Source organism: Tenebrio molitor, chromosome 5 (genome assembly GCF_963966145.1).
Source record: "Tenebrio molitor chromosome 5, icTenMoli1.1, whole genome shotgun sequence".
In the NCBI taxonomy this organism is placed as follows: domain Eukaryota; kingdom Metazoa; phylum Arthropoda; class Insecta; order Coleoptera; family Tenebrionidae; genus Tenebrio; species Tenebrio molitor.
This window is the reverse complement of record NC_091050.1, coordinates 17,523,150-17,548,616: the sequence shown is the minus strand read 5'-3', so window position 1 is coordinate 17,548,616 and position 25,467 is coordinate 17,523,150. Positions and strand designations below refer to the sequence as shown.

General features: G+C 35.9%; 6 protein-coding genes and 1 long non-coding RNA gene across 8 annotated transcripts; all 7 read right to left on the bottom strand.

Moving 5' to 3' along the window:
- Positions 1-128: 128 nt before the first annotated feature.
- Positions 129-1,497, bottom strand: LOC138131340 (brachyurin-like). The gene is made up of 6 exons (XM_069048305.1): positions 1,341-1,497; positions 1,134-1,284; positions 910-1,076; positions 761-850; positions 569-708; positions 129-513 (listed from the first exon to the last, which is right to left on the bottom strand). The coding sequence occupies exons 1-6, from the start codon at positions 1,429-1,431 to the stop codon at positions 346-348; spliced, it is 807 nt and encodes a 268-aa protein (XP_068904406.1). The 5' UTR covers positions 1,432-1,497; the 3' UTR covers positions 129-345.
- Positions 1,498-2,985: 1,488 nt separating this feature from the next.
- On the bottom strand, positions 2,986-4,180 carry LOC138131285 (brachyurin-like). The gene is made up of 6 exons (XM_069048210.1): positions 4,023-4,180; positions 3,824-3,974; positions 3,607-3,773; positions 3,464-3,552; positions 3,273-3,413; positions 2,986-3,215 (listed from the first exon to the last, which is right to left on the bottom strand). The coding sequence occupies exons 1-6, from the start codon at positions 4,111-4,113 to the stop codon at positions 3,048-3,050; spliced, it is 807 nt and encodes a 268-aa protein (XP_068904311.1). The 5' UTR covers positions 4,114-4,180; the 3' UTR covers positions 2,986-3,047.
- Positions 4,181-8,098: 3,918 nt separating this feature from the next.
- Positions 8,099-9,291, bottom strand: LOC138131014 (brachyurin-like). The gene is made up of 6 exons (XM_069047765.1): positions 9,133-9,291; positions 8,931-9,081; positions 8,708-8,874; positions 8,564-8,653; positions 8,367-8,506; positions 8,099-8,318 (listed from the first exon to the last, which is right to left on the bottom strand). The coding sequence occupies exons 1-6, from the start codon at positions 9,209-9,211 to the stop codon at positions 8,151-8,153; spliced, it is 795 nt and encodes a 264-aa protein (XP_068903866.1). The 5' UTR covers positions 9,212-9,291; the 3' UTR covers positions 8,099-8,150.
- Positions 9,292-10,694: 1,403 nt separating this feature from the next.
- Positions 10,695-12,044, bottom strand: LOC138131018 (brachyurin-like). The gene is made up of 6 exons (XM_069047769.1): positions 11,761-12,044; positions 11,561-11,711; positions 11,339-11,505; positions 11,193-11,282; positions 10,996-11,135; positions 10,695-10,943 (listed from the first exon to the last, which is right to left on the bottom strand). Exons 1-6 carry the CDS (start codon positions 11,834-11,836, stop codon positions 10,779-10,781), a joined length of 789 nt encoding a protein of 262 aa, XP_068903870.1. The 5' UTR covers positions 11,837-12,044; the 3' UTR covers positions 10,695-10,778.
- Positions 12,045-12,194: 150 nt separating this feature from the next.
- On the bottom strand, positions 12,195-13,415 carry LOC138131016 (brachyurin-like). Its single transcript, XM_069047766.1, has 6 exons — positions 13,257-13,415; positions 13,056-13,206; positions 12,825-12,991; positions 12,680-12,769; positions 12,482-12,621; positions 12,195-12,429 (listed from the first exon to the last, which is right to left on the bottom strand). Exons 1-6 carry the CDS (start codon positions 13,330-13,332, stop codon positions 12,265-12,267), a joined length of 789 nt encoding a protein of 262 aa, XP_068903867.1. The 5' UTR covers positions 13,333-13,415; the 3' UTR covers positions 12,195-12,264.
- A 1,160-nt stretch (positions 13,416-14,575) lies between these two features.
- Positions 14,576-15,769, bottom strand: LOC138131017 (brachyurin-like). Of its 2 annotated transcripts, none has more exons than XM_069047767.1 (6): positions 15,617-15,769; positions 15,416-15,566; positions 15,194-15,360; positions 15,052-15,141; positions 14,858-14,997; positions 14,576-14,809 (listed from the first exon to the last, which is right to left on the bottom strand). In XM_069047767.1, exons 1-6 carry the CDS (start codon positions 15,690-15,692, stop codon positions 14,645-14,647), a joined length of 789 nt encoding a protein of 262 aa, XP_068903868.1. In that variant the 5' UTR covers positions 15,693-15,769; the 3' UTR covers positions 14,576-14,644. The 2 variants fall into 2 exon arrangements, with proteins under 2 accessions (XP_068903868.1, XP_068903869.1); XM_069047768.1 differs by having other exon boundaries at positions 15,620-15,732.
- A 2,165-nt stretch (positions 15,770-17,934) lies between these two features.
- On the bottom strand, positions 17,935-18,341 carry LOC138130237 (uncharacterized). Its single transcript, XR_011159530.1, has 2 exons — positions 18,267-18,341; positions 17,935-18,215 (listed from the first exon to the last, which is right to left on the bottom strand). It is a non-coding gene; the product is annotated as an uncharacterized lncRNA (long non-coding RNA).
- Positions 18,342-25,467: the final 7,126 nt, after the last annotated feature.

The following is a 25,467-nucleotide window of genomic DNA, read 5'->3' as shown; positions in this document are numbered from 1 at the left end:
TGTTGGACTGAGCCCATCACTGTCTGTTGACCATTTATGTACATATTATAAATTCTGTATTCAACAATTAAATATATGGCAACAGAAATAAAAAAGAGAAACTGATAGAAAAGTCTAAAAGCATTGAATAATTTTTCTATTTTCTTATCTAGAAATTTATTTTGAAAATCAAAAGCTTCAAAAAGAAATAATATGCTACAACAAGTTTTAACATTAGTGGAGTAACTTCAATTTCGCAAGAATTAATATTATTATAGACAAGAATATTTTACATTCTGAAAATTACAAAATATAGAAAATATGTTTCAAATTATAACTCCCTCTATATCTATACCAACACTATTTTCAGTTATTGCTGGTGATATTTCTTATCCACTCTCTGTAGGGGGCAGTCCTTGTAAATCCTGACGGGTCAGTACTCTCGCACCCATTGGTACTGATGAAACTAGAGATACCAACATGATAAGTGTATCCTCTACTTCCGTACAGAATCAATGGACTACCAAGATCTCCCTGTTAAAAATAGAAATGAATTCAAATACCAAATATACCTATTTCCTTAATTTACCTTACAAGTACCTTCATTGTAATTACCTTCAACGCAAAGCATATTTTCAGTGACTTGCGACCCATAAGCTAATTTACATTCTTCATTGCTGAGAGTAACTAAGTGAACGTAATTCAGTTCGTCAACCAACCCAGCTGCCTCTAAATTTTTGAAAAAATGTTTTAAAAGCTTTGCTCAGACACAAAATCTTACCATCGCTAATTTGACCCCATCCAGTTGTAGTAACTTGAGCACCATCTGGAAGTGATATTTCTGATATGTAGTTGATTGGCTGAATGTAGTCTAAAAGTGAAAGGAAAAGAAAAGTACTGTTAATCAAAAATGTTAATACGTGGTGTTACCTGAGTAGGTGATGGGCATGCGTAATTTGATTAGACCTACGTCATTCTCTAGAGTTTCAGGGTTGAAGTCTGGATGGAGAAAATAACTGTCAGAAGATACTCTGGTGAGACTGGCGTCATTAGCTGTTAAACTGTTCGATCCGAGACGAAGAGTAAACAGTTTACCACTAGAATAAAAAAAGTGTAAGTAAATGAAATTTGAAATAAAGTTTTTTTTTTATTACCCATCGACACATTGTCCAGAGGTCAGTACCCATTCGTTGTCAATTAGTGCCCCGCTACAGAAGTAGGTACCATCATCGGTACTGATGTAGATGGAAGCAGAAAACGGAAATTGTGCAGCTCTTGCAATTTCTCCGCCGATGATTCGTCCACCTCAAAGATGGTTAGTATTAAAACAAATAATATATTAGGTCATACCATTGCAGTACTTGGTTTTTGTAAAAGTTGTCGAGGCTTCCCATGACCAGATGTTATCAAAAATGATAGCAAAAACAAAATAAACAAATTCAATTTTAACATTTTGACAATGTTACTGTGAGTTAAGTGATTTGGTTCCTGCGTTGTCTTTATATATACATATGTGGGAAAAATGTCTTCATTTATCGCTTTTATCTGGGATTTATCCACTTCGATTTTGTCAGGAGGATGTGATTTTAATGCAAAATCATTCTAAGTACAGAAATACAAACTCATCCTAACATTATAAAGTTAGATTAGATTTAGGATCTGGTGAAGGAAGTGACTTATCATTATTTTCCAAAATCTGTTGCTACTTTTAAACTGAGTAAGCATATCCTGCTTGTTTTGTTTTATAAACATCATTCCTTTATTTGCTATCTTAATTTTTACAAAAATATGTCACAAGAATAGTATGTTATGGATAAAGCTCGGATTATATGCACTGAAAAATGAAGAAAATATGCGCATATATATGCACGCTTTCTAACTAAAAAATGCACTGAAATATGCACAAATATGCTCAAAATATGCATAAATACACTACAATACGCTTTATCACTTTTACAAAAAAGACAAATTTCGCAGAATTAATCTATTTATTCAAAATTTATTAATATAAAAACAAAACTGAAAATATATATTTTAAATTATACAGGGTTATTCTAAATGATTGTAGTCGAAGTAGGCGTGAAAACTGAATGTAAAATTTATTCATTCCATTGTTAAATTTACGGTCTTATTTCTCTGGAACTACGCTCTACCAAGAAGTCCTATGTTTTTAAAGCAAGCGGATATTTTCTGATGTCCCTCTATCTGCACCATGTAGACTTGCAAGGATTCAATAAATAAACAAAAAAAAATCTGGAAAATTGCAGAAATATGCACTAGTATGCATTTTTCGCCAAAATATGCTCTAGGTGCTTCAAATATGCAAAATATGCATTTTTGAAATGACGTAATTTCATTCAAAATTTGTTAATATGCCCAGAAAATCCAAAATTTTGTCTATATACGCCATAGAAACAAATATGCAATTTGCATAGAATCCGAGCTCTTGTTATGGATAACACCAACAGTTATGTTCTGGATAAAAAATAACTTAATAAATAAAATTTCTATTGTTCGGCAAGCACACTTGAGATAAATTCACTTCACATTTCACTAATCTCATTTGACCTTGTGACTTTAAGAGATTAAAATAATTCGTAGGTGGCACCACATTCATTATCCAGTTAAAAAATTTACGACAGAATTTTGAAGAGAGCTAATTAGAGACCCTTTGGACGTAATTATCGTTTCGATTTAGATAGGTGATAATGTAGGTAGGTCATAAATGCATAAGAAAATAAGTGCAGTTGTAAAGATAAAAAAAATTGGCAGGATCATGCAAAATAAGAATATTCCAAAAATAATGGTCCATTGACAAAGTGCAAACTCAAAAATAATCCTTTAATAAGTTTATGGTAGGTATTCTAAAAGTCTTTTATTATTCTTTTCTCTTTCCTTTCCTTTTATTTTATTTTTCAGTCAGCTGTAAATAATAATAAAGGGAAATTAAAATACCATAATACAGAAAAGTAAAACATTTTCTGATTTTAAAATGTTTAATTATATTAAAAAATCCTAACAACAGATTTGACCATAGTGATTCATTTTTAACACCTTCTTCGGTATGTTTAATTGTTTGTCGTGACGTTTCTAATCCAACCCTTGTATACGCTGGTTCTTGTAAATCCAGAGGGATCGGTACTTTCGCAACCATTAGAACTGATGAAACTAGAAGTACCAACATGGTACGTAGCTGAACGGCTTCCATATTGAATTAAGGGACTACCTAGGTCACCCTAATACAGATCCAAATGGTTTAAATCCATAGAGTACCACAATTTTACTTCACTTACTTTACAAGTACCTTCATTGTAGTTACCATCAACACAAACAACGTTATCCGTAACTTGGGATCCAAAAGCCAATCTACACTCTTCGTTGCTTAGTGAAGCCACGTAAACGTAATTGAGATCATCCACCAGTCCGGCTACATCCAATTGAGATTAATTTAGTTTTGTATTAAAATTCTGTGTGGGGTAGTACCGTCGCTGGTTTGTCCCCATCCGAGAGTTAGAACAGAAGAGGCAGCAGGAAGATCGTTGTCAGGCAAAAAGTCTACAGGTTTTATATAGGCTAGAAAGTTTTATAATTATTGTTTTTGTAAAGTGATGTTGGTGGAGTTTTCACTTGTAAAAGTAATAGACATGCGTAGTTTAATGAGTCCGATGTCGTTTTCCAGAGTTACAGGGTTGTAATCTGGATGTAGGTAGAATAAATCTGTAGATAATTTGAGGCCGGTACCATCATTTGCCTTTAGATTGGTTATGCCAAGATGAATGGTAAACAAGAGTGCACTAAGAATTAAGAATTAGTAGAACGAACTGAAACAAGATGGAGAAGGTACCCATCTACACATTGTCCAGCTGTTAAAATCCATTCAGAGTTGATCAAGGCCCCGCTGCAGAAGTAGTTACCATTAGCAGTATTGATGTAAATGGCTGCTATAAATGGAAACTGGCCTGCTCTAGCGACGTTTCCTCCAATAATACGTCCTCCTAGAAAATCATTCGTGGTAGAAGAACAAGCGGAAAATTGCATTTTACCTATTTCATTGAAGAGGTTTCCGGAGTGAGTTAGAGTGGGTGAACCACGAACTAACAGTGCACAAGTTGCAAGAAGGACAAGTTTTTTCATATCTACATTTATACTTTCGTTTCAAATTGATGGAACACTACACTGGGCAATATTTATAGTGATCCATCAATTTTATCAAATAATATAGACATTTAAGTGTTTAGTTCGAAAAAGACACTTCCCTCTCAAAAATGACCTGTGAACTTATAGATTAAAATAATTGTTATCTGTTGGAAAACTTCTAAAATAGTATCGTTGCAATTGCTAAAAAGGAAAAAGTGATACAATTTCTATTAAAATTTCAACAGAAATACTGGTGTTTTATAATATTTATAAAGAACCGCTTTAGTCAATATAAACATTCGACCTTGCAAAAGGTCATGTAGTTCTGATTTTTTAATATGTTCTTTGGACCTCAGCCGAGAGTAAAAAACCAAATTTGCAACTTCAAAAGACTTGTGCGCGCTGCGTGGTAGCCGAAGAACAGCAAAATTTTCGCACTTTTTTCAGTTTTTGCTCAATATCTCTTAAGATATGAGTCTAACAGAAAAAGTTGAAGTTATCTTTTTTAAACTAGATCAAATTCACTTCAGTTTTAGGCCTAAGAAAACTTTGTGCGTCCAGCAGTCTCCGAGATAGAGCTCTTCAAAAATTGGGTATTTTTTCCAAGAAGTGAAAATTTTTTGTTTATTTCTCTTTTTTTATTAAATATCGTCAAAAATACTCGCCCCATGAGAAAAGTCAAGGGCAATGAACTTGAAGTGTATTTATTTAGCTTTAAATTGATATCTGACGGGCAGCTGCAGGTCCAATGCTTCTCTCAAAAGTGGCATATAACCGAAAACCTCTAAAAAGGGAATTTGGGAAAAATAAATGAAAACAAGTTTTCAGCGGATCAAACATCACGTATAGGGCCTAAACCGATCAAATAAGTTATTTTAACGTAATTTAGTATGTGTGGTTAACAACTTGAAGGGGGGAGTCTGTGAAGTCGGTGGAGAAATACTGCCCTCAGCGCCAGACTTGTTCTGATTGTATGGAAAATCATCAACTACCCCAAGTATGCTCCTTTGGAACCGGTTCATTAAGCAGGTGACAAGTGGTCTTGATTTTTATGGCTCAAAAATTATTATCCTCTCATTTATCCGCACCCCACCTACTGATTACAATACAGTGTTCATATCACCTTTTGAAGCCAGTGAGAGAAGTAAAGGTCATTTTCAAAAAACCTGCTTCGTTACTCTTGATCAACCACTGTTCTTTAAGGCCAGAGATACTGTTGAGGGTGGCCAACATTCTGAGTTAAGCTGCGTGGTCGTGAGGCTTGGAGAGTTCCATCTCCTCATGTCATTCATGGGTTGTATCGGTGCAATAATGGCAGGGAGTTGCTTGAAGGCGCTATTTATTATTTATTTATTTATACAGATCACAGGCCTGGACAAGATGCTGAATGGTCATGCCTATTCACGAGCTATACGAGCACACATTTTGACTAATCTGATATTGGCTGGCATTATTTTGGATGAGGTAGACTTGACTGGGAAAGAAAGAGCCGAAACTGAGAATAAGCTACGTGAGAGTGAGAGGTCTCTCATCTTGTTTGTAAAGAAAAATAGGACTTACCAAAGCCTAAGAGCCAAGTTCAAAAGTGCATTGCATAATTTGGAAGGTAATCAAAGCTGTGGGACCAATATTTTCACACGTCTACTCCCGTAAAACTATTCATCCAGGCAGAGCGTCAGGGTGATTAAGAACCTTCACCTGTATACTATCGATAAAATGCTACCTTGTTTTCATTCAGTTGGTCACTATTTCTTCACAAAGAGTGCCCACTTATATTTGCAATATATGATGGCTCTAGAACAGCGGATGGATCCAACTGAGTTTACGATATTCATAGAACAAAATTTTACAATTAGCCGATCCGATAAATTTTGGCCCGGCCTATGGTCAGATTTGATTGCTGATGTGGTTTATGAAAAACTACGGTGGATTGGCACATGTGCGTAAAAATGGGGTTCATGATAAACTTGTATATGCCAGGACATGTACCCGCCGGAGCTCAAATTAAAGCGCGCCAATGAATGAGAGGAAAATAATTCTTGGTCGATCAAAATCAAAACCACTTGTCAACTGCTCCATGAACCCGTTCCAAACGAGTATACTTGGGGTGTTCGATGATTTTCCATACAATCAGAACCAGAACAAGTCTGGCGCTGAGGGCAGTATTTCTCCACCAACTTCACAGACTCTCTTCAAATTGTTAACCACACATACTAGATTACGTTAAAATAACTTATTTGACCGGTTTAGGCCCTATACGTGATGTTTGATGCGCTGAAAACTTGTTTTCATTTATTTTTCCCAAATTCCATCTTTCGAGGTTTTCGGTTATATGCCACTTTTGAGAGAAGCATTGGACCTGCAGCTGCCCGTCAGATCGCAATTTAAAGCTAAATAAATACACTTCAAGTTCATTGCCCATGACTTTTCTCATGGGGCGAGTATTTTTGACGATATTTAATAAAATAAGAGACGTAAACAAAAAATTTTCACTTCTTGGAAAAAATACCCAATTTTTGAAGAGCTCTATCTCGGAAACTGCTGCATGCACAAAGTTCGCTTGGGCTTCAAACTGTAGCGAATTTAATCTAGTTTAAAAAAGGTAACTACAACTTTTTCTGTGAGACTCATATCTTAGGATATATTGAGCAAAAACTGAAAATAGTGCAAACATTTTGCTGTTCTTTGGCTACCGCGCACAAGTCTTTCGAAGTTGCAAATTTGGTGTTTTACTCTTGGCTGAGATCCAAACAACATATTAAAAAATCAGAACTACATGACCTTTTGCAAGGTCGGACCCTTTTTTATGTTTTTTCTAACACTAATATCTTATACTGTTTCCATGGTGCATTTGAGCTCACACCTTATGTTTCCCATAAAATACGCTTGTCTCTATAAGACACGTCGTCAATGGCAACGTATCTTATAGAGTCATAAAATACGCTCACACACATCATTCAAGTAACATTTTATTCATCATTTTTACAGTAATTATCACAAAAGTGAAAAGTACAATTATTGAATTGGAATTGCCATATTAGCTTCGTGCTCTTGTTCCTAACATCTTCTTCTTTAATCTTTAACTTCTGCTGTTTCATCCAATGCAAGTGCCCGGCCATCGAAAATGGCAATCTTTACATTTTCTTCAAATGATTCTTGCCGTAGTGTGAATTAACTTTTAATGAAGTTCTACACGCTTACCCCATATCAAGAAAAGCCAAAATGACATCTTCCGTTACCTCCGTGATGCTTTTTTTTATTGTTCCGGCCTTGAAACGAATCATACACCTTTTCGTATGCACTTTTAGACTTCATTTGTAACAAATTGCCCCTTTTTTCTTATTTCTTCTGGAACATTTTGGCACATTTCAACGATGAAAATTGTTTTTTTCCAAATTTGTTGATATTATTACCATAGTACCCACGGCAACCTCCGCATTTTGTGTATTGTATAAAACACTTGTTGTCTTAATAGCTATTAACGTCCTTTAAAAAAGTGCAAGCTTTTTCATTCGTTTACATTCATAAAATACGTGATTTTTGAATCGGTCAAGAAGCGTTAAAAAAAGTGCCATAGCGGTTCATTTTTGCACACATTTTGCGTTAAAAAAATGCCGTAGCGTGTCATTTTTTAACACAATTATAAAATTTTTCATTCATAATTAACTAGTAGTTTTTTTAACTAGTTCATATGTAAATTGGGATTTTTTTGGCTTGAGTGGGCCAATTTAAAACGCGAGTAAAACGACCGTTTTAAAGGTCCACGGGTTCACACAGGAGAAAATTTTCAAATTTTGAGTGTCGAAAAAATTGTTATCTAAATTTACGGGCGCCAAACATTTTTTTTTATACAACTCGTTAGCAAAGTATCTTTTTTTTTACTCGGCGGATTTGCGCACTCGCTGCGCTCGTGCGGCAAATTTTCCTTCTCGTAAAAAAATGTATTACTTTACTCACTTGTTGCATAAATAACTAATATATGTACAATGTATTTATTTTATTACGATAACTTTACACTCTTTCTTCGTTTTGATCTAATTGTTCGTTGTAACGTTGGTTATCCATTCAACATATGGAGCAGTCCTGGTAAATCCTGAGGGATCAGTGCTCTCGCAACCATTTGAGCTAATGAAACTCGAAATACCAACATGGTAGGTTATGGAACTAATTCCATATTGAATCAATGGACTGCCAAGATCGCCCTGAAAGCCTAGTGGTAAGAATTGAATAGACGTAACTTTCAAACTTACTCTGCAAGTGCCTTCATTGTAATTTCCTTCAACACAGACCATATTATCGTCGACTTGATTTCCAAAGGCTAGTCTACATTCTTCATTACTGAGAGTGACCAAAAAGACGTAATTGAGGTCATCTACTAGTCCAGCAATCTCTAAACACAAAATATAAATTAAATGTTATAAAAATGTATTGTTTTTAAAGTGACTACCGTCAGATGTTTGTCCCCAGCCAACAGTGACAACGGAGGCAGAATCCGGAAGTGTAGAACTTGCCAAAATGTTGACAGGCTTGATGTAATCTAAAAAATTGTGTTGTTTGCTTTGATTGTTGAATATTTCTTTAAATATTTTACCGTTGTATGTAATGGCTATACGCAGTTTAATAAGGCCAACATCATTAATCAAAGTGGTTGGATCATAGTCAGGATGCAAAAAATAATTGTCCGTAGACAATCTTATTACATTCGGATCATTAGAATTCAAATTAGTCGCTCCAAGTCGAATAGTAAACGACAAACCTCTAAAGTAGACGAAGCAAATCAAAATAGATAAAATCCAAGTCTTAGGAATTATTACCTATATACACATTGACCAGCTGTGAGGATCCATTGAGTATTTAGAAGAGCACCGCTGCAGAAATATGTACCGTCGGTGGTAGTTTTGTAAATCGCTGCAGCAAAAGGAAATTGAGCTACGTTTGCTACTTCTCCACCGATGATTCGTCCACCTGTAATTTTTGTTTGTACTATCTGTTTCAATTGAACAATTTATTCTTTACCGGTTTGTCTTGATTTAATTTGAGCTGCTTGGGCCCAAATCAGAGAGGCGCAAAACACAAGTGTAACGGCTTTCATCATTTTCTCTTAGTGACTGTTGTTTTCCATTTTTTTCGTCATATCCACTCAGTTTTAGGCGGTTTTAGAGTTTAACCGTCGTTATCGTTAATCTGTTTAAGCACAATGCGGAATCTTTCGATAATAAAAATTGACACTGAGATGAAGTCCACGGGGAAGATAACGCACCTCTGTATTGTAAATAACTGTAAAGCTCTTAAATACTTAAAGATCGTATTATGTATTAAAAATGTAATAAGTTGGGTATATCTGTTAAATAACATAATAAATTGAACATTTTTTATCAATTAATACTTGTTACTTGTCTTGAGCAGCTCTTAAGACTTATCCAATATCGAGAGTGGATAAAAAAAATTTAATTTTTGCACTTTGTTCGAATTTTCCGGCTTTTCTTTGTAATTTTTCCTGAAAACTTTTCCAAGGCCATAACGAACAAAACAAGAATTACGCATATCCATCGTTCGAATCCTGAGTTATGGTCTTGAGTTCATACAAAAATCCCATAGAAAAAAACACGTTCAGTTTTTCCCAAATTTTCCAATTTTTCGAGCAACTTTTACAATTTTTCTTTCCCTAAAAACCTTATTCGGACTATTACGAACATTTCAAAAAAAAAAATTTGTCAAATCGGTCCAGCCGTTCTCAAGTGATGCGTTTACCAACGAACAGCATTTCATTTTTATTTATATAAGGTGTTTCACGTAACTAACCGAGATCTTCGCCGAATTTATGCAACTCAATATTCAGTAGTCACAGAATGCTAGTTCTAGTTATAAATGAAAGAAGTATTACTGGTTGTATTTAAAGTTCGTCAGGGTCGGAAAGTTGAAACATCCTGTATAGATTAATTAATTTATCTATAAGGGACGAGGCTAATAAAACGTAACATAATTAACTTTTCAGAGTGAATAAATCTTCATGATAGTTATTATTTTCCCATCGTTCATCATGTTGTTTACAAAACATCAGAATGGCAATTAACAATAAATCACTGATTTCACTTTTTTGAGACTTTACTATCTCGCATTTTGAATATTTAGAATCCTCAAAAATATTATGACAATGACAATAGCAATTTGTCTGTCTGGTTCTCTGTTTGAATCTGCCTAAATCTCTAACCAATGAATTGATTTTCGTCAAATAAATTTTGTTAGAAAGAGTAACTTACGGATTGTGTTCTCCATTATGTTTAATCCCGATATGACGTCAAGAAGCAGACGAATAAAAATAAATCTGTATGTAGTGAGCTTTCCGCGCTTATTTTTATTCTCCCGCTGGCCAATCATAAACCTCAACAGTTAATTTTTAATTGCTATTTACTTTTCTTTACGATCTAAGACATGATTATTTACTTGAATTTTTCTAATTTCTTAATCTCTAATTAAAAGCGAATGTCAGCTTGATATTGATCTTGTCAGCAAATCTGCAGACTAAAGCTAGTTTCAAATATGTTTCTCTTATACGATAAAATGTATAAAATACCCAATAAATACTAAACATTTTTACTTAAAGTTTACTTATTGTACAATTACAACCACGTCAACTTCACATTTTTTGTTGGAATCGTCATTTAGTTGTTCCTAGTAACATTCGTTACCCATTCAGAATATGGACCAGTTCTTGTAAATCCTGATGGATCAGTACTTTCACATCCGTTTGAGCTTATGAAACTGGAAACACCTACAAGGTACGTCTTGATACTACCATATTGAATCAAAGGACTGCCAAGATCCCCCTAAAAAAATTTCAGTAATAGAAAATTTGTATAAATGTAATCTGCAACGTACTTTACAGGTGCCTTCGTTGTAATTTCCATCAACACAGACCATGTTGTCGTTGACTTGATTTCCAAAGGCAAGTCTGCATTCCTCGTTACTAAGAGTAACCAAATAAACGTAGTTGAGGTCGTCGACTAGTCCAGCGGTCTCTGAACACAACCATATGTTATAAAAAGTAATTGCAAACCTGATTTTAATTTGCTTACCGTCAGATATTTGTCCCCAGCCAATAGTGACAACGGAAACGGAATCAGGAAGCGTGTGCTCTAACACGTAATTGATAGGCTTGATGTAGTCTAAAATTTTTGATTATTGGTTTTTAGTTTTAAATCACTTTCAAGAGTAGTTATACCGGTGAGGGTAATTTTCATACGCAGTTTAATAAGACCTAGATCATTGCTCAAAGTGGTTGGGTCGTAGTCAGGATGCAAGAAATAAGTGTCAGTGGACAATCTTAAGGCATTCGGATCATTAGAATTCAAACTATTCGATCCAACACGAATGGTAAACAACAAGGCACTGTCACAGAGAAAAAATGAATAGAGACACCAACCTTTAAGAAAATATCTATTACCTATCTACACACTGACCAGCAGTTATGACCCACTGGTTGTTTATGAGAGAACCCGTGCAGAAAAATGTTCCATCAGCAGTACTTTTGTAAATAGCTGCAGCAAAAGGAAACTGACCTACGCTTGCTTCTACTCCACCAATGAGTCGGCCCCCTGCAATGTAGTTTTCTATTAATAGTCCGATTTATAATTTATCTTCTACCGATTTGTTTCGATTTAATTTCAGCTGCTTGAGCCCAAATCAAAGAGACGCACAACACAAGTGTCACGGTTTTCATCGTTATCTGTTGCTAACTGGTTTATTTGGCAATTTTTCAGTTATGCCCACCTATTACAGGTAATTTAAGTGCTGTATCATCGTTATCATTAATCTGTTTAAATTCTGAAGAATGTGAAATTATCTGAAGATAAAATCGACATTGAGATGGTTTGTGCGGAAAAATACTTCTTGTCCCTATATGTTGTATACATTAGAAAGCTTTTAAGCGATATTCAACGGTTCATGTGGTATAATTTTTTTCATACGTGCACCATTTAGCTAAACATAGATTTGTGGTTTACATAAACTAATATACCACTTAGATTTCATTTGCGAATTCATCTACCATTTCAGTGGCAAAAAATAGATTCTAAATGTTTCGTTCAATGTTTATTCACTCTACAACTACAATCACGGCGTCTTCACATTTCTTGTTAGCATCATCGTTTAGTTGTTTCTGGTAATGTTGTTTATCCATTCAACATATGGAGCAGTTCTTGTAAATCCTGAGGGATCGGTACTTTCACATCCATTTGAGCTTATGAAGCTCGAAATACCGACATGATACGTCACGGAACCACCATATTGGATCAGAGGACTGCCGAGGTCACCCTAAAATCTATATGGTAGAAACTGAATAGATAGAAGCGATTCAGCATCTTACTCTGCAAGTGCCTTCGTTGTAATTTCCATCAACACAGACCATGTTGTCGTTGACTTGATTTCCAAAAGCAAGTCTGCATTCCTCGTTACTAAGAGTGACCAGGTAGACGTAGTTGAGGTCGTCGACTAGTCCAGCGACTTCTGAACACAAAATATATTTCATTAAGACCAACTGTAAAATTGCTTGTGCAGTACTTGCCATCAGATGTTTGTCCCCAACCTATAGTGATAACATTAGCGGCAGGAGGAATTGTATTGCTTGACAAAATGGTGATGGACTTGATGTAGTCTAAAATGTTTATTTTTTGTGATTTTAGTTTAAAATAATTTTAGTATCGTCATACCGGTAAGTGTAATGGCCATTCGCAGTTTGATGAGACCCACATCATTATTCAAAGTGAGCGGATCGTAGTCAGGATGCAAAAAGTAGTTGTCGGTAGCTACTGTTAAGGCATTAGGGTCATTAGATTTCAAACTATTCGATCCCAGACGAATAGAGAACAGCAAAGCACTGTTCAGATGAAAAACATAATAACATAGATGCATATTTTAGTTTTCAAAAAATCATTCGTTACCCGTCAACACATTGACCAGCAGTTAGGATCCATTGACGGTTCAGAAGAGCACCGCTACAGAAGTAGGTTCCATCAGCAGTATTTACGTAAATAGCTGCAGCATAAGGGAACTGACCTGCATTTGCTTCTACTCCACCGATGATTCGCCCTCCTGAATTTATCTTTGTATTAAATGTTTCGAATTTAAAATTTATTTATTACCGATTTGTCTCGATGCAATTTGAGCTGCCTGAGCCCAAATTACAGAGACACACAACACTACGGTGACACCTTTCATGACTATCTGTTATTGACTGGTATGTTCGGTAATTTTTCAGCTATGTCAATCCATTTTTAGCCAGTTTGTGTATGGTATTGTCGTTATCGATAATCTGTTTAAGTTATGAAAAATGCGAAATTATCTGATAATAAGAATATATAGTGAGGTGAGATGTGTAGAAAAGATAAGGTACAGTGGCGGCCATTAATTTGGAAACACTAAGATTTTTCTATTGTAAATTCTTTGTCACTTTGACAATGTTATTGACATATCAATTTCGGCTGTGACAGTCTGTTGAATACGCTCAACGATGACATGGGTGACATGAGTTCATGACATAACGCTTACACTATCAAATATTAGAAATATCCAGTAAACTAGATTAGGCCGGTGTTTCCAAATTAATGGCCGCCACTGTACCATTTGTCGTTCAATGTTGTCAACAATTCTGAAGCTATTAAATAATTAAAGTTCGTGTTATATTATCCAAAATGTAATAAATTACGCTGAATAATACAACAATAGTTATTTATGCGACATGTGTACAAAGCACAACTTTTTGTTAAAAGATGGAAGTTTACATACATGAGCCTAGCTAAACTAACTTGATTACAAATTTTCTCGTTTACGCGATATATCCTACACAGGTTTTTTACTTCTTGAATTATCACCAAAGATGTCATACAAATCTTTCAAGCACAAATCAAAAGGTTTTTTAAAGACGTTGAGGTACTTAGAAATTTCTGAATAAAATTAATTAACGAATAATTTTTTGTCCTACCGTGAGATCATTTAAATATATAATTAATGGAGGCTATGACATAGGTACTTTATTAAAATTATATTGGCAACACCGTTGATATCTTGATTTGAATTGTCAAAATGACGCTTTAAAATTCAATACAAAATTTGAAACGGCGAGTAACAGTTATATCCAAGCCAGGTGTTTGATGCAACTGTTAACTGGCAGTATCATATCCTGCATTGAATTTTAAAGCGCCACTTTGACAAACCAAATCAACATGTCAACGGTGTTGCCAAACTAATTTTAAAGTCATAGCCAAAATTAATTATAATTTTAAATGATCTCACGGTATTATAGATTTGTTTTAGCTCAGCAAATTAATAGCCTCGTCGATTTACTCTACATTAGGACCATCGAATAAAATTAATTCAAAATGACAATCTAAAGGTTAAATCAAATTTATTGAAATTAAGGAGTGGTATTAATGATTTTAAAGCGAGTAATAAAAAGAAATACTTTTGTTGAAAATCCATGTATTTAGCAGTTTAACCATGTCAAATTTAAGTGTCATGCAATTTTCTTTTTTTAATTGTTACGTGTAGTGTTGATTAACCAATCATAATATGGACGTGTCCTTGTAAATCCTGACGGATCTGCGCTTTCACAACCGTTTGAGCTTATAAAACTCGAAACTCCGACGACAAAAACCATGGGACCTAAATATTCAACCAAAGGACTGCCCAGATCCCCCTGAAATTTTGGCATTAAAAGTTGAATAGATTCAGTCTAGAAACATACTCTACAAGTGCCCTCGTTATAATTTCCCGCGACACAAAGCATTTCTTCGATAATTTGACTGCCAAAAGCTGCCAAGCATTCTTCATGAGTAAGAGTGACTACATTGGCGTAGTGGAGGTCATCAGATAATCCAGCGACCTCTAAACACAAAACACAAATTAAATTTGAAAAATCAAATGTTTTAAATTGTTAACCATCAGATGTTTGTCCCCAACCAAGGGTAATAACGCTGGAACCGTCTGGGATGTGACCACCTTTTGTAATGCTCGCGGCATAGATGTATACTAAAATTATTTTTGATTGTTTGTCTTATTTTTAGATGTTGTAATATTATACCAGTGGATTGTATGCTCATCCGCAATTTGATAAGACCAATATCGTGGCTCAAAGTGACCGGATCGTAGTCAGGATGCAAGAAATAAGTTTCCGTTGCCAATAGTAACATATTTGGATCGTCAGTACTCAACTTATTATTTCCAAGGCGAATGGTAAACAACAAAGCTCTGTCGCAGAAAAAACAAATCAAATAAATTAATTCAATCTTTAAGAAATAATTACCCATCAACACACTGACCAGCAGTTAGGACCCATTGCATGTTTATAAGAGTACCTCCACAGAAATATGTGCTATCGGCAGTAGCTATGTAAATGGCTGCAGCAAAAGGGAATTGTCCTGCGTTTGCTACCTCTCCACCTACGATTCGTCCTTCTGTAATTTTTATGTCTATTATATGTTTCCAAATTATATTCGCGTTTTACCACTTATTCTTGATTTGAGTTGAGCAGCTTGGACCCAAATCAAAGAGGCGCACAACACGAGTATAACAGCTTTCATCGTTTGTTGTTACTAACTGGTTTATTCGGAAGATTTTCAGTTATATCCATCATTTGTAAGGCACCTTGAGCTTTTTATTGTCGTTATCATTAATAAGTTAAGTTCTTAAGAATGCGAAATCTTCTGATAAAATTCGACACTGACATGGTTTACATGGCAAAGATAAGGTAACTTTTTTCAAATATTTTTAAAATTTTATTGGTCTGAATTATGTTTGTTTGAAGATTTTGTTCAAGTCAATGAATATATTTGTACGCAGAGTAGTAGGTAGTTTTTATTTTTTCTTATTTAAATAAATCTTAGCGTTAAGTTGTGGACAGAGTATCAAGAAGCAACACTTGGTGTACTCCGTAGTGAGTTATTTAACTTCTATTATACAGGTTGGACCATCGTATAGTATATTCTGAATAAACCATATTTCTAATCATCCTAGAAATTTGAATTTTGCGGTCAATAATTTGATTGAAAGTACTACAACATGAATTTTTATTTTTTCAAACAGACGCTCCAAATGGCGTTAAGACACTAAAAAATTACAAAATTATAATTACATACTTAATTTTTTTTATCGACTCTCTCGATTGAAAATACCACAGAGAACTCGTTTCTGATATTAAAAATTATCAAGGAGTCATCGATTCCAAATTAATGGACATAATAATTTTTGGTACCAAAATGTGAGTAATTTATGACGACGACCCTCGATGGGTAATAATTCCTGATTGACAATGGTCGTTTACCCCAAACAACCAGCTGTAAATCATAACTGGCGGTACGGTCCTGGTTTTGTATGGTATTGGAGACTTTATCACCGTTTGATGATTTCCGTCATTTTAAAATACTACTATAACACTTCTTCGTATCGCCGCCCCAAATTGGATGGCACTTGCGATGATACGTGTTGGGATTGTTGGGACGGGTTCGATTCCGATGCAACACGGTGGAGAAAACACAGGCTTTATTCAGTAAATAAATAAACAACAAACAACAAGGGGGGTGAGGGGACGACTTTCGTCCGACTCGTCCACCTGGGGAGCGTTCCGGAGCGTAGCTACTCAAGGTCCGGGTAGATGTCCCGAGGGCGCTGTCTAGGTGGAGCCAAGAGTCATCGTCCGTCCGACGTGTCCGCCAGGGGAGCTTCTGGGGCAGAGCTATTCACTGTCCGCGTGGATGTCCCTAGGGCGCTGTCCGGTCGGAGCAGAAGAATAGTGTTAGCTCTTCTGCTTGATGTTCTGCAATTTATAGGGTCTGACGATGGGAGAGATGGGTAGAAGGGAAATCGCGGAAATGATCAAGGTTGGGGGAGGCGACAACGGCGCTAGTCTGGTGGCCGCTCAGCGCACTACATCTCTGGGTCGCTACACTACCATAAATATGCTACTACTTTGTTCGTAGATGTTAAATGTCGATTTATTCAGTTATTATCCTGATTTAAATACCAACTTTTGTATAATCAAAATCGACACTGTCCTGTGGGTGAGATCGTAAGAAAAATGCTTTATTCCTTTGATTATTTCCTTCATGTGTTTAGCAACCAATTGCGTGACAGATATTGACCAATCAAAACGAGAAAACAAAAAATAACCCGATAAAATTTCTGTAAAATGCACATGTGCAATAATCTGATAAAAAATGTCGGTACCTGATTTTTTTTTATTATTACATATTTTGAATTCATTCTATTCAGGAAATAATCAGCCGTATACCCTTCTTGCAAAATTTTAATATCGGCAATTTTTTTGCTAATGAACGTAAACATCCATAAATGAGGTCAGAAGACCAATTATTAACAAATAAGAGCACGAGACGAAGTCGAAGGCTTTTATTTGATAATAATTGGTCTTCTGACCGAATAATTTATGGATGTTTGAAACACACTCGATTATTTGTTAAATAAAATTTAAGTGAAGTGTGCTCAATCGTTTTAATTCTATTTTGAAAAACCTTCCGAAGGTACGGCGTCTCCTACTTAAATAAAATAAAAAATAAAACAGAACGTAGGACCCATAAATATTTCTTTTCTCATTATTTTTGTTTCGTATTTTTCCGCAAAAATTTCATCCGGGGGAATGCGCCAACCAACAATACACCAAAATGAGGGAAAAAAATCATCGAGGAAAAGTCAAGGATGTCGAAATGTTACAATACCTGTGAATGATGATTTGCATTCGAAGTAATGAGACCGATATCGTTGGTCAGAATGGTTGGATCGTAGTCAGGATGCAAAAAATAAGTCTCCGTGGACAATAGTAACATATTTGGATTATTATTAGAATTCAAATTGGCCGATCCAAGACGAATTGTAAACAACACAGGACTGTCGTAGAAGGTACAAAAAATATAGCAATTCGAATTTACTAAAACATTGGTACCCATCAACACATTGACCAGCTGTTAAGATCCATTGATCGTCTATGAGGGCACCACCACAGAAATATGTGCCTTCGGAAGTACTCTTGTAAATGGCTGCAGCAACAGGGAATTGACCTTCGTTTGCTACTTGTCCACCGATGATTTGTCCTCCTACAATTTTTCTTTTTATTATTTGTTGTGAAGTTGTAGTTTACTCTTTACCGATTTCTCTTGATTTGATTTGAATTGCTTGAGCCCAAATCAAAAAGGTGCACAATACGAATGTAACAGTTTTCGTAATTTTCTGACAGTGATGCTATTTAAAAAAAAATCAGTTATATCCACCTATATTAAAGCAGTTTAAGTATGTTATTGTCGTTATCGTTAATCTGATTAAGTGGTTAGGAATGCAAAATGTTCTGATAATAATTATCAACACTGAGAACATTTACATGGCTAACTTAAGATACTTCTTGCCATTCTATGGTGTAATTAAGTAAACCATAACAATATCTTAATTTTTATATTATTCAAAATGTACTGCTATAATTAGAAGCCTCACAATTCTGAAATTTATTTTTTCATCACAATCCAAGAACAATGTTTAGTTTAATTTCTTTTTCAGTAAATTTGTATGTTTCAGATTTTTAACTAATTTCTAATTTTAGAGGTATTCTTCAGTTTAAAATTTTTCTATTCAGCAAAGAAACCCCAAGATATTTTTTTGTTGTTCGTTGTCGTTGTTGTTAACGTAAATTTTATTTTATTCCCCGTAGAATGAAGGTAGTAAATTTCCCGAAAGGAGAAATTGGTTTACAAGCAACTCTAGGACGTAACTACATGTTACGAGTATGCAAAATTATATTACAATGAATCTGCAAAAATAACAATAAAACTACAAATATAATGTAATTTAAAAAGTTTTCATAAATTATAAATAAACAAATAATTATGATCGTACGATCGTACTATTGACAGGCGTTGGCCAGATAAAAGTATTATGATAAAGCTTTATGATAAAAACGTATTATTACACATAATAACAAATTGGAGGTTAAATTTGACAATAGTGGGAGCTCAAGGTCTTATAAGCTCCATGCGTAACAAAGCACTCTTGGCCATATTTAACTTAGCCACCCAGTACTGTAGAGTACTTGGTTATTATAAATTATTGTAGTCGAAGCAGGCCATGCTTTTGCCACTTACACGTGAACTGACACTTTTTTTAAATTAACGATTGAATCCAAAAATATTGAGTTGTTTTGCACCCAATTTAACTCCTGTGTGTGAACGGTGTGTGCTCGCTTGTTCACATTATTTTGATGTTTTGTATGTGGAGCGGTAACCATAAATTTTACATTCAGTTTTTACGCCTACTTGGAATACAATAATTTATAATAACCCTGTACTACGGGACCAAATTTAAAGCGGCCAATTTTTTTGCATGCACTGTATTCATAATCCTGTCGTTTTTGCTAACGGTCACTTTAATTGCCTTAGTTGAAAATTGAGTGTTTTGCTGTGACGAATTTCAAGTCGTGCATTTTTAGTGTATTGTCTCAATCGGATTAGAACCAGGGTGCTTAAACAATCGCGGATGAGACACGTGTTTGTCGCTTGCAGGTGTGGACCTCGTGTGTCGCTGACGGTTTGCGCGTTTGAATCCAGGAAGTATAATCTTATCAACAACACGTGTCTAGCAGGTATGTTTCGCTTTTGCTATTCCGATAAAACACGGGCGAAGTAAGAATTGGGAGTGTGGGGAAATTCTGGGTAGCGACAAGACGCGGGAAGAACGGCGTCCCAGTAAAATTGTCCGGTAGACGGAATCCGTTAGTCGAATCCATTTTTCAAAGTTATGGTTAGGAAAGGATGAACTGTTAACCGGCCATATTGTGTCAACGGCGTAAACGGGAAACGGGAGTCCATTTAGGGAACGGCCATCCATTTGCCCAAGGAAAACCGTGAGAATATGCTTGGCCGAAGATAATTTGTCGACCGGGGGCAGATTTACCACGTGGAAATGAAAGACGAGAGCACACCAAGGGGGCCGACATGGAATTGCCGTCGTGGTCTCCGCGGGGCTTTACCATGACGTATGACCCTGACCGTGTAGCTTCTCATCGGCCCGGTTGGACGGCCTCTGCTTCATCAACTGTGGTCTCCACGATGGCGTTTCGGACAACACAAGCCAGGGGCACTGCACCCATAACGTGTTAGGTGTCGCAGGAACTTGGACGAGCACGGAGACAAAGGTAGAGACTAATAGACAGGGGAGCGAAAGCTAGGTTAAATCCGCGATCGGAAACCGCATGCTACCTGAAAGAGCTAAGAGTTAGAGGAAAGTAATATTCAGTTAAGCCGTTAGTTATTGTAATCTTAAGTATTGTTGTGCAAATTTATGTCACATGTTGTGTAACTTTAGCGACTGAACAGATTACGGTGCCCCATCGTTTATGGATGATTTTTGGGGTTTTACTAATCCCAATTACAGTGCCTATTCTTAATTTCACATCATTTGTTTCACGCTGCCGCTTTGTTTTAATTCAGGTCTACGAGCCACCTCTGCTATAGGGAGACTCCCTAAATTGTGTTGTTATGTATTTCTTGTTTTTGTTATGCTAAGTCGCACCGCTGAATTGTTCAATTTATTAAGTGATCAACCAACACTTTAAATGAAAACGAGAATGTATTTATTCGTGTACCTATTCATAAAATACATAAATACAGGCATCCTCCCACCGACTTATGCATTTTTATTTCGAAGTTTATCCACCCTGCAGGTCCACCATTTGCATCTCGAGTGAGTTTTCCGCCATTTTGTATAAAACACACAACGTAGGGATTTTACCGTTTCGATGACGATCACGACTTGGTCAATTTGTTCAATTTCGAGGGTTTCTTTCGATAATTCAAATGTTTGAATTTTGGCGGAAGACTGGTGATATTGGGTTATTACAAGCTGTCAATCCCGAAGTTAATAGTTTTATTGTAACAATCATATTGAAACGTTTCGACTTCCTTTACTTTTCCTCGATGAAACTTTCCTCCCTCATTTGGTGTATTGTTGGTTGCCGCATTCCCTCGAATGAAATTTTTGCGGAAAAATACGAAACAGAAATAATGAGAAAAGAAATATTTATGGATCCTACGTTATGTGCTATTTTTCAGTTTGTTTAAAATTAGTTTCTAACGAGAGACCGCACCTTCGGAAGGTTTTTCAAAAAATGAAATGAAAACGATTGAGCACACTTCACTTAAATTTTATTTAACAAATAATCGTGTATGGTGGTGTTTGGTCCCAACAAATGATCGAAATAAATAAATGAATTTAATCACAGAAGTTGGTGGACATTTGACTCAGATAGATTTGATTTGCGACTCGCGAATTGAGATTTGACTCATAAATAAATGACTAAGCTGGGCAAATTCAGAATTTTCTAACGCGAACAGCATTATACGAGTTTGAGATGCGAACCATGTGATCCGATTTAGATTTGACTTGTTTCCCCAATTAAATTGACCCCGACGCGATGCCCTGGAATCTCATAGATCACCCTGGTCTACTCCGGTGGTCGAAAATAAAAGGGAAAAAGGTTGTAACAGGGCCAAAGGGTACCTCTCTTCACGTGTCAGCTGGCCTAGTTTGGTCGCTGGCCCCCTTTGGGGATGACGAGCCTAATTTTGTGCTCTTACGCCGGACCACAGCTAATTGAGTGCGACAGACACTGGCGGTTGCTTACCGAATTCGAGACTCCAAGACATAAAAAATAATACAGGAGAACACTGATTCTGCGGCGTGGAGTTTGAAAATAGATATTGGGTAATTTTAATCTTGTGCATACGAAAAGTCTATCATATCTGCCGAATTGACTCTAGTTTTTGAGATAAAGGCAACCCTCTTATGATGAACATAGATTAAAATAAAAATATTGGATATGTTTTAAGACTTTAATTTTCCAACGGCAGCGCGTTATAAATAATAATTTAAATAGAATTAACCGTATAAAAAAAATTAACGAAAATAAATTAAGAAAAACGTTTTTTATGCGATCGTCTAGGTACTGTGTTTTTGGTTAGCAGTAGTCCACAGTCCACCATCATATGGCGGTCCCACTAGCCTTGATATTTCTAATTTCTTCCATACCGAACGTACCTCCGGCTAGTTTGGAGATCAAACCCCGAGCGAATCAAAAAAGCCTCCTTTTCCGTCCCGCATTCGGTTTTATCATTTTTGACGCACCCCACTTTCGCAACCCCTACTTAACCAATCAGCTCGGTTTTACTTTACGCCGATCGCGACACCTTTTCGATTTCTCTAGACCTTTTGAAATTACAGTTACCGTTTTCCACCATTATTTTAAATGTTTAAATTTAGACTTTTGTTAGGACCAGACCGAACGTACATAATTTGTTGTTGAATTAGAACTCTGAAAAAGAACACCAAATAACTGACTCTATACAATAATAAATCTCAACATCAAAAAACAAACACAATAATTAAAAATGGAACAAACAGAATTAAACAGGCACACTGAATTACTGACTCTATACAATAATAAAAATCAGCACCAAGAATTAAACAGAATTAAAATTAAACAAACAGAATTAAAATGAAACAAACAGAATTAAAATGAAACAAACAGAATTAGAATGAAACAAACAGAATTAAAATGAAACAAACAGACTTAAAATGAAACAAATTAACATTATTGTGAAACCTAAATTGGGTTAGAAACGCTGTTACGCAAGTGCCATGTCATGCAACTAAATTCCGTTGATCTGCTACTTCTAAAAATTGTTCTACATTGGTTTGATTCCCCAAAACTGTTCTAATTAATTCGTAATTTTCAATCGCTCTCTCTCCGACTCACACCTCTGATTTCTATGACTACCTGGTTTTACCGTTACCGTGTTGTCCGTGTTTTCTACCGACTCCCTTTCTACTTTGCTTTGTTACTTACAAGTGCAAATGATTCTAGTTATTTTCTACGATAAAGCGCTGTGTTTCTAATTTGCAATTCTCGCCCTTTAATTACAAATATGCCACAAATTTGAGAATGCTAAAAAAGTAAATTAACCTAATGAACATTGATTTGGTGGTTCTCTCAATTTGAAACCTGCTAACATCAAATTCAATAATTCAGTTATCCCCTGATTTTAACTGGACTCCCCAAATTGTCGAACGAGTAAATTTTGCAATGTTTCTTTTCCCAGGAAAGCTGTTATCTTTGTGTTGTGTTCGGACCGGACGCGTACCTGCATTTTCAAATAAAGATTGGCAGATTTCACTTGAAGAATGTGCTACCACTCTTGCCGACAAAGGCATCAAAAAAATTTACTGACCAGTATTACCGTCGCAAATGAACAGTATTTAAAACATTTGGGTAAAATTATTTTAAAAATTAAAATTCTTAATTTATCGAACCTATCTGGACCGTTACAATATCGATGTCCAGTCTAGTAAATTAGGATATAAGTTAGAAAGTGCATTATAACAGAATCGAGAAAGAAGAAGAGAGAGATTCTGTTATGGCACTTAACAACCATATACCCCATAACGTTTTTCGCACAATTGCCTATACATTTTGAAGTAATATTTTTGACAGAAGTATTTTGAAGACATTAATGTCATTAATGAATTACCGCAGTAGGTGTCGGTGTCTTTATTTATTTACAGCATTAAGAGTGTAAGTTCAACTTTCAGATTATGTAAAAAACAATGATAACTAACTATAACAACACGATTCTGCGGAAACCAATTATGGTTCAAAAGTTGTCAAGAATATCACTGGAATGAAATTGATGACTGGTGTTAAGATTTTGAAAGATTGGAAATAGATTTAAATAACTATTTATTCTATTTTAGTCAAGAATCGCCTTAATACTGTTGTGACCCAGTTTAAAATTTAAAATTTTAATTGCCGGTACCGCCACGAAAGCGCGCCAAAACGAAAGTACTAGCGGTTGAACTAGGAACTAAAATGAGAGTTAGCAACTCTGAGGGAGCGGGGGTGAAGCGGTTCGCGCGCGATGGTCAAAAGAGTAGTTCACTTCTCTTTGGTTTTTTAAAAAGAACACACCGTGCGAAGAGCGACCCATACTTCAACATTTGTAAGTTAAACCGTGAATCAATTACACTACCGTCCCGGGTAGATATTTTATGTCCCCGTAAGGAATCCGACGTTTTAATCCACCCCGGGTAATTTATCCCACGTTCGTTGTTTTCTTTTTGGGGACCAGGACCACGTGGTAAGGGTATGTTGTAGATTTCATTTTGTTGCATGCTGTTTCTTTGAGAAGCGCCCATTTGTTAATTTTAAGTGTTATCCCTTAAGTTTCTCCCGGAAGAGGTAATTTTCAGGCAATCCGTTAATTTCGAAAATTAGTAGCCGTCGTCCGAATCACGTGCGTCCATTTTGTTTTTCTTTCGCTATCATTTCTAACGGCACTTGATCCGCCATTTTTCGTTTAGCATTGTCAGCGATTATCGTATTCGTTATGTATGTTGCTTACTGATATTTGTGTCATTTAAAGCGTTTTTATTTTATCGTTGTTTAACTTTGCGTTTTGTTCTCTTTTATTTGATCATTTTTTAATGTTGCGCTTTGTTTTGTTAATTTTATCATCGTTTAATGTCAGGCTTTGTTCTATTGAATTAAATTCAGGTTTTCTTCGTGTTGTTACTAAGTACTGCTAGATTTCGGATGAGTTAAAGTAAAAATGTTGTAAGTATGGCGCTATGGGAGTTAGGTGACATTCAGGAAGTCGTGGGGTTGTCTAGTAAATTTCTGTGGAGGCCACGGTTAGTTAGGGCCGTTAGCGGAGGCGGACCTAAGCCCTGCTCGATGCGGCTCTGGGATGTTGACGCGAACCTCCGTCGCGGTTCTAGGGAACTCGTGGTTTGTCGGTAAACGGTTGGTTGGGGAAGGCGGACCTAAGCCCTGCTCGATGCGGCTCTGGGATGCTCATCTTACAGCCCCGAACACTTCTATCACTCTTTCTTGGTCGGTAAAATAGTCCGACGTTCATTAATCCGAGTGTCTAGAAACGTCGCTGCTCTCAAGCCGATTCAGGTTACTCTTCTGAGTCCCCTCGCGATCGAGAGTTTGTTACCTCCAGCTCTAAGCTCCTATTGGCGTACCTTGACCGCGTAGTTACTAATTAAAATTGGAATTGTTATAACTCGAGTTGTGAATATGAGTAATACCTGGTATACGGTTTTGGAGAGGGATTTTATCCGTCCCTGACTGTGATAACTGCATTATAAATTTGTTACTTGTTTTTTTTTTTGCAACCTTTAACTTGTCATTTGTGTTGTTATTTACCCGTTCTGTTTGTTTTAAATGTTGCTGTATTAATATTGTTGTTTGTTTTTGCAATGGCCTCAGCTAGTTAATTTACTTTACTCTGTTATACTTGG